Here is a 13,431-nt window from a genome sequence, read left to right as displayed (position 1 = left end):
CCACAGAGTAGCAACCAGAAAGGAATAGTGGAGGAAGTGAGATGAGGCCTCGTCCACTCTGGCCCCCCGGAAAACATATTTCCTGGTGAACTTGGCTGCGTCTTCTCCGCACCTCTCCAGTAGCCATGGAGACCAATTTAAATATGGACCCAAAGTCCAGCTTCAGGCCCTCAGCTCTCAGGATAGCCATTTAGATCTGGCACTTTTACACACCTCGCAGTCCTGAAGATTTGACGTCTGGCATGAGAAAGCACAGACTCCCTCGTTCACTCTCTTTTATCCCTAAGGTTATAACTTAGTTATGTGAGGGTCAGGGTGTAGCTTGGGCTTATGAAGCTATAAGTACGGGTTCAAAGGAATTCTGAAGCTGGTACCCATTCTATGAACTGGGTGTTATTTCATTATTTTGGCAGTGCTGGAGATTGAACTCTGGGGGTTTCCCTACGCCAGGGTAGTGTTTACCATTAAGCTATGTGCCCAGCCCTTTTGGTGCCCATTTTACACCAAACTCATGAGTCCTGCTGGCTTGCTTGCCCCCTTGAGAAAGACAGCACAATGTGCATGGTTAGATACCCACTTAGGTACCCTCTGAGGAATGCTGATGCCCCCAGCTTCCTCGCCTTTGCCCTCTTGCTCTGGAGTTAATAGGATGCTGTGATTCTGCTGCCTTTCCCCCTATAGAGAAACGGGAGAACGTCATGTTTGTGCTGCCTCTGCATGGGGGCCACCTGGGCTTCTTCGAGGGCTCCGTGCTGTTCCCTGAGCCACTGACATGGATGGATAAGCTGGTGGTGGAGTATGCCAACGCCATTTGCCAGTGGGAAAGGAATAAGTCCCAGTGCTCAGACACGGAGCAGATGGAGGCCGAGTTCGAATGAGGCCTTCGGACTCTGGCGTGCTCCTGCAGCCCTCCTCTGGAACCCGCGGCTGTTTCAGGTCTCCCATATCCCTCAGTGACCTGGATCTGACCTCATACCATCAGTGGCCCCCCCCCCCCCCCCATCATGCAACCTGTCTTAAGTAGGCGGCTCTTCCTGGGAGCTCCAGGCTATTTTTGTGCTTAGTTACGGGTTTTCTCCGTTGCGTTGTTAGCCATGGTGACAAGTTACAAGATTCTCACCCTTCTGTCCAGCTTCAGAGTCTGATTGCTTTCACGCCAGTTGTATCTAGTTTTCCTATTAAGGACCGCATCTGAGCTGCGGTTTTGCTTTGCCAATCAAAAGGCCTCTCTTTGAGAACCATGAAGGATGTATGTCACTTGGTGATGGTTGTATGTGCCCTCATAGAGTCCCCAACAGGAAGTCAGCATCTCTCACCAATGCTGAAGAAAGGACTTAGCTTTGGAAGTTTGAGAGCCTGGTGCCTCCTGGGCCTGAATTTTGCCACTGAAACAAAAGAAATTTCTTGAGTCTAAAGCCAGTTCCTTCTCACCGTCTTCCTGAGACACTTTCCTCCCGCCTTGCTGCTGCTGCTGAGAGTTGCGTGGGGCACTTGTCTAAAAATTCAGCCTCTCCAATCCCTCCCCTCGGAGAGGCTGATTCGGTGGACTTGGGGAGGGGTCTGGGGATTTTAATTTTTGACAAGTGCCCCAGGGAATTCTCATCACCCAGCAAACTGAGGGAAACCCCATACTGTAATACAGCCCCTTTAAATTAGGAACATCTTGGTGGCTCATTTAATTGACACTCATAAGCCACAGTGTCTCTTTGCTCCCAGAGACCTCCGAAGCGCACTGTCTGTTGTATGACTCCCTTTGTGTGATCTCAGTGCTGTGTCCCTAAAAGGGAGAGGACATTTGGGTTGAGCCTTAGCTCTGCTTCTTCCCAGATGTGTGACCCTGGATAAATCCCTTTGGACTTGACTCTCTTCCCCTATTAAATGGGGAACTTGGACCAGGTAGATTGCTGAGATGACCACCCTTTCTAAAGTCCAGCAACAAACTCGGTATACTGAGGTTTGAGTGAACCTCCCTCTGGGGGAGCCTGGGAGCAAATGACAGGGCTCGCAATCTTTCTCCTTTCCCCATTTCACATAAAGAGATTTAGAGTCTTAACCACTCACTTGTAATTTTAGGTTTTCATCCCAGGTCCATGTCACTTTGGGTTTTGATACCAAACAACTCAAAAGTTGGATCTGAGTTTGGAGAAATGTATTTCCAGCTGAGAGGGCAGGGTATTCTTTTGAAGTCCGCATGTGGTTCAGTAGCCTCTGTGTGTTGTCTATTGGGTGAGGCTTCCCAAGCTGTCTGCTCGAGTGGGCGCGACACTCTGGGGTTCAAGTCCTCTTCTCTTATCCTTGTGGCACTTGAATCCCTGAGAACCTTCACTTTGAAAAATCTGCAGTTGCTCTCTGGAATTAAATGGACCTGTGGATGAATTGCCTGGATACTGTTAAAAAACATATATTTTTTTTCTCTGCTTCATCTTCTTTGGCTCCAGGACTGAATGAAATACAGTACTGGGTCTGTGTGGATATTTATGGAGCCACCTGTACCCCCGAATGCCAGTCCTCAGGGCTGCAGGTGCAATAGAGACTGTGACAGGAATGTCTGTAAACTGCAGAGCTGCTCCCTGACAATCACTAGGTCACCCATAACATCCTGAATGGACATTCTCCCAGAACACTGAGATGTCTGAGGTCCCCAGTTTCCTTTGCTCTTCACGCTCCACAAACTCTGTCACCGTGTCCCGCCAATGGTTGTCATTTTTCTGTTGCTTTTTTTTTTTTTTATGTTCCCTTGGCACAGATTGGCACTTTATCATCCATCCCTCAATTTGGAAGCTAACTCCTCTCTGTCAGTTTTCTCTCCGCCCAACTGCAGCTGTTAGGAAACTCACAGAGTTCCTGCTGCTGCCTTTATCCCTTAAGACTTGGAAAGAAAGCCATAAGGGAATAGAGTTGTCGCCATCCCTAGTAAGGGGCTCCCTCCATTTGCCTGAGGTTCTCTCTTTCCAAGTCCTGACTAAGCAGTAGCTTGGGTACCACCTACTCCACAGAAAAGTCGCCCTGTTGCCACACCCAGGAAGATGTGGGGGACTGTCCTGGGAGCCTGATCTTTGCAGCAGGCCTGGAGGCCCACCAAAGAGAGGCAGAGCTGGGGCGCAACACACCACTGGAAGTCCAGCCCCTAGGACTGGGGGAGGGGACTTGTGCCAGCTGCAGCCGCCAGTGTGTGGCTCTGAATGGCACTGGCGTTCCATTTTGCTTCTCGTGAAATCAACTGGAGCTCTTTATTCCAGCTCCGGGCCCTCAGGCATGGAAATGAGACCGTGGCCATGGCAGTCTGACAGGAGAATTCTTGTTGGCTCCTGAATGAGAGCACAGAAGCATGAATGTGGAGGTGGCAGCTTGCCTAATGAATGAGGGGACAGCCCTTTATGCAGGTCAGCCCCTCTCCTTCCTCTGCCGTTCCCTTGCTTTCTTTCCAAAGTCATCCACTTCTAATGATGATGTGAATTGCCCGCTGGCTCTCAAGGACTGACTTGAACCAAAGGCTGAAGTTGTGGAGAACATTTGAATATTCTGTCTTAAAAATCAAGAATGTAAGTTATAGAGAACTAGACAAGTCTATGGCAGGAATCGCATTAAAACCCAAGTGCGGAAGGCACCGCATTACCCTAGTTATGATCCCTCCCTCCCAAATAATTGGAGGACATTGTCTTCGGTCAAATTAGCTTGGAAAAAAATAAATGATCAAGACCGTGTAGTTAGCAGGGAGGTTCCCAGGCTTGAGAACCTGTTTTTACTGCGATGGCTTTGCATCGTCCACCCCTAAGCAGAAGGGCGACGGGAAGTTTGCCATACTGTCCGTATTCTTTTCATTTCTGTGGCGTCTCACAGTTACAGGGGACCTTAGGAGCTCCTGAGATGTTCCCGAAAGGGAGGTCTTCCTTCGTTCGCATGGCATTCCATTACCAGGGTCAGGAAGCCTGTCTTCTCGTCCCCAGTGGCTCTGACTCATGTTGCATCATCTCTAAAACTGCTTCGTCCACTTCCGGATCATTTGCTCAGTCGCTGCTAACCATTGTCTGAAGCTGCGGGTAGAAACAGGTGACTCGCGACCCCTAAGCTCTTCTCTCCAAGGGGCGTGCCCATTCAGCTTTTCCTAGTTAGGACCCTGGACAGAGTCCAAAGCCATCTTAGCCTCTCTTCCTGTCTTCCTCGCCATTCTGAGGGTGGTCCTGTGACCGTGACAGGCAAAGCACGGACAATTGCTAGAACTCCTTCCTGTGCAGGCTGATTCTGAACCCAGGCTGCCCTCAGCTGAGCCTTCTGGGTAGCTGAGCTGAGGCTGGCATCCGGATGAGAGCTCTCTTTGTAAGTGGCTGACTTGAGGTAGAGTTTGCCAGCTCTGGGGACACAAGCACGTGTGTTCTTGTTTGTGTTTGCCCCGGAAGCAGGTGCTGGAGATGGGGGAGGCTTCTCTTTTCCCATGGCCTTGATTCTGACTTTGAGTGACAGTTTGGACAGAAGAAGAAATTGGAAAAACAAACAAACAAAGTGGAGTTGGAAGGTCCTGGGTTTCCTCAGGAAAGTTGTTAGGGAGCATGTCACTTGGGCGTCCGGTCACAGTCTCACCTGGAACTGTTTTCCTTACCCAGAAAGCCTTAACTTGCCTCTAGAAAATCCCCTGGTATGACAACACTGTGGTGGAAGAATTCAAACTCTTTTGCTTTGAAAGTTTGAAGCCAAGCCACAGTCAACCAGAGAATTTCCTCAGGTGGCCCGGAGGCTCCTGTGATGCCCCCCCCCCACCTCTCACCCCCACCAACACGAGCGGTCAGGAACCGCCCCTCCACCTGTCTTCTTTGCCTTACTCTTCTCAAAACCACTTTGGATCACTCGGATGCTCGGCATTGAGATGGCAAGCGGTTGGGGGCCAGGCTTCTTCCACCTGGTATCTAAACAAAGGACTGTGTCCCCTCCTCGTAAACCAGGACTGTTTGTCCTGCACTGTAGCTACAGCTCAGGACGCAGGAGCAGGCCTCTGCTGGCTAAGGAACCAGAACGGCACCCAGAGCAAAGGCTGCCCCGCCGGCCTGTCTCTGCTGCCCCCAGGTGCTTTGCGACAGCCCGGCATCCTCTGGTCGTGGTCCTCAGAAGCAGGCCACACAGTCCGGCTTGCCAAAAGTCCCCAGACATCCAGAACCTAGACCGCTGTCCCTTTTGGAAGAGTTGTCCTCTGTTTTCCAACTGTGTTCCTAGCTTGTGTGCAGGTAGAGCTTTCACCGATGCCTAATAAAGAAGTTGAAATTAATTTCTAATTGGTAGATTAAGTCTGACACCCTGAGTCTCGTGAAAATTCTCAGCCTCTAACTAGACTCCTGTCAGCAAAATCCATAACCTTCTGTCTCCCCACTTCTGGTCCCCTTTAGCCAAGTAATCTTCTATTGCCATAAACTGGGGACAGACAGGCCACTTCTGACACCTGCAGAAGTTCCCTCAGTCTAAGTGGGCATTCTGCCCCCAGACCACACCCACAGAGCAGTCAACGTCGCCTAAAACAATTGCCAACCTCCTTGGTCCCCAAGGCCAATCACTGCTCTCTCAGGCTGCTCCCATGAGGGAACCCAGTTCCTGGCGGAGGAGCTAGGCTCACTTTGGTCTCCATTTTGGCCCCTTTAGTTTCCCTAAAGCACAAGTTGGTGTAGGATGCTGTCACCTCCCCATCCCCACCCCCGTTGTTCCAGGTGACCTGGGTCTCTCCCACAGCCTCAGGCAGACCTTCACTGTACCTGAGTTACTTTCCCCACTGCTGCGGCCTTAGTGACCCAGGGCGGAGCGGGGGAGGAGGCCAGTTCGCCTCCCTCCATCCCCCCCCCAACTCCAACCAACCACAGTCTTACGTTGGCAGAACTGCTTCCAGATTGATTTTTGAGAACCATCACTTTCACATTCCTGATTCTCGCTCATTTCGTTTTGTTCTCTCTGGGTTTTACGGAACTCCAGATGCTGCCCTGGAAATACCGTATTTTGGAGTCCATGCTCTGAAAGCCCCTGCCTATGCTGCTGCGTCTTTCGACTCCCCCAGCATCAGGCGTTTCGGACTTGCACTTAGCAATGCAACTTTTTCTAAATACGAGGATATTTACCTTTATTAAGAAATTATACTAAGCGACGGCGTCCTTGATTGTTTTATGTTCTCACGTTACTTTTGATTCTACTTTGATTCCGTGTGGTGGTGGACAACAAAGATCATTACAAACAAAAACTGTAATTTTGTTATCTTTGATTCAATGGAATTTCTTTACTTAAAATAAAGAGTAAAAAGTGTCGTGCTTTTGTGTGCTTTGTCTAGTGAGGGTTTTCTATGTGCAAGGGGTGCATCTGGGCATGAAGACGTGGCTCTGGATAAAGTGCTTGCAAGCTGCACAGGCGTGAGGACCTGAGTTCGGATCCCCAGCACTGATTGCTCTTCCAAAGGACCCAAGTTCAATGCCTAGCACCCGCATGGCAACTACCATTTTTAACTCCAGTCCCAGGGGATCTGATACTCCCTTTTAGCCTTAGTATGGGCACTGCATACACAGACATACCTTCAAGTAAAATACGCATACATGTAGAATAGCAAAAACATTAAAATGGGAATGATTTCAGGTCCAGGATGTTAGGGGAGTCAGTGCCAACAGCACGTCATTTGCCACACCTGGGCAACCTGCTGGCATTTGTGCTTAGTGCCGTTTTTTACTCCAACAGAATGGATATATTTTTATTATACCTTTCATAAACAGGCTCTTCAGACTTGGTTTTATTGAGAGGAGGCAGGAAGGACAGACGGTGGCATTTGTATATCCTGTGATATAAGGTCATTCATATTCTATATTGTAGAAAGGAGTCCACACGTGTGTGTTATTAGTAGCTTAACACAAACTCTTTTTTTTTTTTTTTTTTTTTTTTTTGTGGTTTTTCGAGACAGGGTTTCTCTGTAGCTACGGAGCCTGTCATGGAACTAGCTATTGTAGACCAGGCTGGCCTTGAACTCAAAAAGATCCGCCTGTCTCTGCCTCCCGAGTGCTGGGATTAAAGGCGTGCGCCACCACCGCCCGGCTTAACACAAACTCTTAATGGCTTGTTCAGCATCAACCACGTACTCCCAGTCCAGGTGCCCCCCTCCCGGGGGGGGGAGGTATTGCAAGGCTGGTAGCGGAAAGTGCTAACGACTTGTGTTGCAAGGCGTCACCTAAGCCCCAGATAGCCAGAGAGTGAGGGAAGAGAACAAGGGATGATAACAAGAAAGGTACAGACAGAAACCACAGGAACTTGGCTGGCACCTCACCGGAGGGGTGGAGCTGCTGCAGAAGCTGTCTTTATTCCTCCTGCCTAGAGATGAACATAAGGAGGGCTTTTTTTTTTTTCCTTTGGATTTTTCGAGACAGGGTTTCTCCATAGCTTTTGGTTCCTGTGAGGAGGGCTTTTAAAGATGCTAAATTTGCTACCTTGTCAGCTCTCCCACTCTCCAAATAAAGCGCAGTTTAAAGATTCCGTTCCGATGGCTGGGGGTGAAGAGCACCTACTGCGCTTGCTCAGGACTTTGTTCAGGACTTGTTCGGTTCCCAGAGCCCACATCAGCACCAGGCAGCTCGCGGTGACCTGTAACTCCAGCTCCACAAGGCGCAGCGCCCTAGTCCGATTTCCACAGGCACTGACTCATACACACATACGTGTGCATCCGTGCATGCTCACATGCACGCGCGCACACACAAAATTTTAAAAAATAAAACCTTTTTTCCTGGTATTCATGTTATACTGTAACAAACATTGCCCATAGCGAGGACCCAGTGTTTAACTGGATGGCCCTCCGTATTGTGGTCCCCACCTTCATATTCTCTCTCTCTCTTCTCTTTCTGTGTGTGTGTGTGTGTGTCTCCCTAGGGCAACTTACAGGAAGTGACCACTTTTATGAAATACATTGCAGGCAGGCCTTTAATTCTGTTTAATTCTGTGATTTCAAGGACAGCTTGCTCTACATAACAAGTTCCAGTCTAGCCAGGGCTACATAGTGAGACCCTGTCTCAAAAAATAAATATTTTAAAAAAGACATTACAAGCAGTTGACTTTGAACTGCTGAACCTTTCCTCAGATAAAACAAACTCCTCTCTCCTTGTGGCTCGGGGCCACCCAGAATGTTCTTCCAACACTCTTGTTGAAGTACCCAGCATCTCTACTGAACATACACCGGTTTCCTCTTGAAGTTATTGTCTCCTTTATCTTATGTTCACATCCCTCTTCCCTCTCCTGTCTGTGCCTCTTCCGTGCCCGGATTATAATGAATAAATTAAATAAGGCCAACAGTAGAGACTAAGCGTGGGCAGTAACAGAGTCAAAGGGATTTGGAGGCAGAGTCCCATGATAGCCACTTCCTAGCCCTTTGACGCTAAGCAAGCATTGTTAGATTTTAATGTTTCTAGTGAAGAAGATAATAATAATGCCTACATCTTGGTGGCAGGGCACATGCCTTTAATTTCAGCACTCAGGAGGCAGAAGCAGAACATTGCTGAGTTTAAGCCCAAAATGGGGTACATAATATAAACACTGGAAAATTAAAAAAAAAAAGATGATAATTGAAAGGCTCAGATAGTATTTTTCATAGTGTCCGTTATTTTTTTTTTTTTTTTTTATGGTTTATTTAACTTTTTTTTTTTTTTTTGGTTTTTCGAGACAGGGTTTCTCTGTGGTTTTGGAGCCTGTCCTGGAACTAGCTCTTGTAGACCAGGCTGGTCTCCAACTCACAGAAATCCGCCTGTCTCTGCCTCCCGAGTGCTGGGATTAAAGGCGTGCGCCACCACCGCCCGGCTGTGTCCGTTATTTTTTAAGATTTTTTTTTTTTTTTGTCATTTGTGTTTTGCCTGCATGTATCTCTGTGTGAGGGTGTCAGGAACCCTGGAGCTGGAGCTACAGACAGGTAAATTTGGGTCCTCTGGAAGAGCAGCCAGTGCTCTTTACCACTGAGCCATCTCTCCAGCTTCATTTTCTGTGGGGTTTTGTTTGTTTGTTTGTTTGTTTGCAGTGGTTTTAGTGTGGCGCACTTGGTTCTCCCAGAACAGAGTAGAACTTGACATTTTCCCATGGTCCAGCTCCACACCAGAGCATCTAAAACTCAAGGCCCATGGGCAGAGCAGAAACAAGCTTGGGTATGTAATTACTAGAACATTCCTGGGCTTGGAGAGACTGAGGAACTGCAGACAGGCACCATCAAACCCCAGTCCCAAACTGCTCCTTTCTTATGCAGTCGTATGGAGAATCCACAAGGCAGACTAGAGGGGCTAAGAGTCGACAGACTCCATGGTAGGTAGACAGGGAGAGAAGGACCATGACCAGTTAATAAAGATGAGGAGCTTCCAAGATGGCCTATTCCTCACTCTCCTGACCGGACACAGAAGCCTGGCACCTTAAAACAAAGGCCTCCCGGGGCTCTTCTCCCACCAGTGGGTCTCCATCCGATGTCCTGGCTCGATAAGTTCCCGGCTTTATCAGGACATGTCACACAACAGTTGTGGACCAATCATCATCCCATCTTTCTTCAAACTGACCAGCCCTAAATCAAAAGAGAAAACTCTTCAGAGACTTAAAAATCTCCAGCCCCCAAGAAGAGGCTTGATTTTTTTGGCTTTCTGAGCCTCCCGGGGTCTTTGTCTCTTATTTGCTGTGTGTGTGTTTCCCCGCAGCCAATAAATGCCTTTCTTCAACTATCTGCCCCTGTTTGCTGTGTTTGAGATTCCTCTGTTGCTGTCTCACTCGAGTGTTGGGAGCTGCAAGCCCCCAGATCCTGAATTTCTTGTAAATAACTTGTTTTCCCCTGATCTGAGTGCCTACAGCTGCTCTGAGCACGAGACCCTCAGGAGTTCCTGATGGCAGGGGAATGGTTTCTGGTGCGTTTGGCTGGGGCGTTGATGTGGGAAGGTCATTTGTCAATCTGTTGTTTCATTGGTTAATCAATAAAGAAAACTGCTTGGTCAGAAAATTAGGTAGGTGGAGTAGACAGAACAGAATGCTGGAAAGAAGGGAAGTGAGCCAGACGCCTCCTCTCCTCTCTGGTCACACGATGAAGCTCTAGCCCAAGATGGACGTACACTAGAATCTTCCTGGTAAGACACCACCTTGTGGTGCTACACAGATTATTAGATATGGGCTAAAGCAAGATATGAGAGTTAGCCAATAAGAGGCTGAAACTAATGGCCAGGCAGTGTTTAAATGAATACAATTTGTGTGTTATTATTTCGGGTAAAGCTAGCCGGGTGGCAGGAAGCGGCCCGCCGTTCCAACTACAGGGCGTGGCTATCCCTATATAAGCTGCCCCTGGACGCAATAAAGGGGGCATTCTTGGGATTTCTGGCATCAAGGATGACCTGTGTCTCTGTCTCTCTGTCTGTGAGTCTGTGTGTTTCAATCTCCAGCCCCTTGCCCGGTTCACGAACGGTATGGCGGCGCATTGAGCGCAGATAGGCGTGGTGCGCTACACTCGAGCTCTATCCTGCCTTTTAATTCTTTAACTGGCAGAGAAAACTAACTGAATTAAGACCCCCAGACTATGTCAGGCTTGTCCACATGCTGTGGCCCTCTGGCAAGGCCAGTTCCGCCCAACAAACATGTTGACTGGCTGGCACACCAGACAGAGCACATAAGCATCAGAACCTCTGCGGGGTTGAGAATGCAGCTCACACAAAGCCCTGGGTTCTGTCTCCAGGACTGCATAACCAGACATTATAGTGTATGTCTCCAGTACTTGGGACACAGAGGCAGGAGGAGCTGAAGTTTAAGATCATCTTCAGCTACATAACAACTTTAAGGCTGGTCTGGACTGCATGAGTTCCTGTGTTAAAAAAACCAAAAATCTGGGCTTAGGCTAGGGTCAAGGCAGAGTTCTCCCCACTCCCCAAAGGATCCTAGAGGGCAGAGGTTACAAGTTGTCATGTTGGAAACTTTGATGGGTTCTTGAACGTGCAATCCCCTTGGAAGTCTTGTTTAAAATGCAGGTTCTGATCAGTGTGTCTGGGTGGAGCCTCAGAAACTGCAATCCTGGCAGGCTCCCAAACACAGCGATGCTGGCTTCCTTGGAGTATCCCCTGAAATGGAGATCCAGCAAGTTTCAGGGAGTCTGCAAGCTTCCGGGTCTAGAGCTGTGCTCCCCAACCCTGAGAAACAGGAGCAGAGTGGTCCAATGCACCCCCCTGGTGTATCTCTGTCTCTTGACATAAGACAAAAGCACATGCTTCCTCCAGGAGCCTTAGAACGGGCTGCACTGATCTACCATCACCTGGTGACTCTAAGCCCCAGGCAATGGCCAACTCAGTTCAGAGTCTCTGGAGCGAGGACTCTCTCCACCCACACCTGGATGAGTGACCTTCAGAATCCGCCATCCAAATTCTGCGAAGTTTCACACACAAGGAGGGCCAAAATACACAGCTGCAATCTTCCAGCCCATATCCTGCTCCAGTCAGTCTGCAGCCAAATCTCTGCCCCCTGACAGATGTCTCCAGAAGGATGCTACTATGTGGCCCAAATGGTTGTCATAAAATTTGTAGTTCTTTGTCCCCATTCCTGTGACTTTCAAGAGTATTTTATTGGCCTTCCTGTATCGCATTAGTGCAGGAGGATGGGACCCTTGAGAAATCACAGATATGGGGGAGAGAGAGACTCCAATCTTACGGGGCTGAAGAAGTCAGTTTTAACATTCGAGATCTCCCCACATGTTCTCCTAATGGCAGGATCACCTTTTCCAGACAAGGCAGCCCCACTGTCCATCACCTCTACCTTTCCTGTCTGTGCCCTTAGGCTGTGCCATGCAAGGCCACTAGGGGGCAGTGTGAATACACAGAGCAGCCTCACTGGGTCCCAATATATGACTTCTCCCATAAAAAGCCACTGAGTCCTCTTGTTATGAGAATCCCTGAGCTAAGATCCTTGCCTTGCTGTCTTCAGATGAACTCCAGCATCCTCTTAGGGCTTAAGTAGGAGCCAAGGTTACCCTGAGAGCTTCCTAGTCACAATTCCTGGTCAGAATCTGTCTGCAATGTTCTCCCTATCCTTACTTATAAAGTTGGAGCTACCACAAATCAGCAAGTCTGAGCGTACTACTACATTGATTCATTAAATTATTTTCGCATTTTAGTGTGTGTGTGTGATGGTGTGTAGTGCCTGTGGAGGTCAGAGGACAACTTGTAGGGGTCAGTTCTCTCCTTCTACCACATGTGTCTTAGTGATTGAACTCAGGTTATCAAGTTCTGTGGCAAACCTGCTTTACCCTACGACCCACCTCGCCGAGCCTGTGCCGTTTCTTACATCTTTCCATGCAGAGCTTTACAGTTAGTGTTCCTTACCCGAGAGGCCTCCATCTTTATGGCATTCACAGGAGGCTGAAGCAAGAAAGAAAACAAGAAGATATGTATATTCATATAGATGTGTGCTCATATATACATTTATACAGCCTCACTGAAATGTAAGAAAGAGAACTTGTAGGTCAGAGAAATTCTCAAAGGTGTGAAAGCAGGTGGGATTGGACTGACCTCAGAATTCAGCCAACAGTTGAAATGCCTATAGCAGGGATACAGCACCAAGAATTCTTCATGTATAGAAGGAACCAGTGACCCCACAGGCAAGAGATGATGATTCTTTCCTTGGTGGTATGCAGGCAATCAACCAGGCCAGTCAACCCTCACCTCAGGCCACCACCACTGGGCAGACAACGCCTGGGATGAATGCCTGCTACTAGCAAGAATGTATTTTGGGAGAAGTAGCAATCAATGCTTAGGGGCCCCGTGCCCCGAGGAGGCAGTGCCTGCCTGACAGAAAATCACACACCCAGCAAGCAGAAGTTCTGATGGGAAGGCTCACTTACAAAAACAAGCACCCAGAAATCACTGTGCACTTGTGGAAGCCGGCTCCATGGGAGGAAAACATTTGTATTTGTCAAAACATGCAGACTCGGGAAATGTGAGCTGTGCCAACTTATTTTATATCAACTTGACACAAACTAGAGTCTTTTTGGAAGAGGAAACCTCAGCGAGAAAATATCCCACCAGACTGGTCTTTGGGACCATTTTCTTGATTGATGATTGATGTGGGCAGACCCAGCCCACTGTGGGTGGTGACAGACACACCTGGCTGCTATAAGAAAGCAGGCTAGGGCCTGGAGAGATGGCTCAGTGGTTAAGAGCACTGACTACTCTTCCATAGGACCTGGGTTCAATTCCCAGCACCCCCATGACAGCTCAAAGCTGTCTATAAGGGACTGGAGAGATGGCGCCGAGGTTAAGAGCACTGGCTGCTCTTCCAGAGGTCCTGAGTTCAATTCCCAGCAACCTCAACCATCTGTAATGAGCTCTGGTGCCCTCTTGTGGCCCACAGGCAAACAAGTTGCTTTTGGTCACTGTTTTTTATCACAGCCGTGGAAACCCTAAATAAACCATAAGTTCATCACAAAAGAGCTTGACA

General features: G+C 48.6%; 1 protein-coding gene across 1 annotated transcript in view; it reads left to right on the top strand.

Moving 5' to 3' along the window:
• The window catches only part of Abhd2 (abhydrolase domain containing 2, acylglycerol lipase), an 84,796-nt gene extending 78,521 nt beyond the window's left edge, over window positions 1-6,275 (top strand). The window contains exon 11 of the mRNA XM_057756107.1: window positions 682-6,275. Coding sequence (XP_057612090.1) covers window positions 682-878 — 197 coding nt within the window. The 3' untranslated portion in view covers window positions 879-6,275. The remainder of the gene's footprint in view (window positions 1-681) is intronic.
• The last annotated feature ends 7,156 nt before the right edge of the window (window positions 6,276-13,431 follow it).

Source organism: Chionomys nivalis, chromosome 23, assembly GCF_950005125.1.
Source record: "Chionomys nivalis chromosome 23, mChiNiv1.1, whole genome shotgun sequence".
Lineage (NCBI taxonomy): Eukaryota > Metazoa > Chordata > Mammalia > Rodentia > Cricetidae > Chionomys > Chionomys nivalis.
Note: the sequence above shows the minus strand (reverse complement) of the source record. Positions and strands in the feature narration are given on the sequence as shown.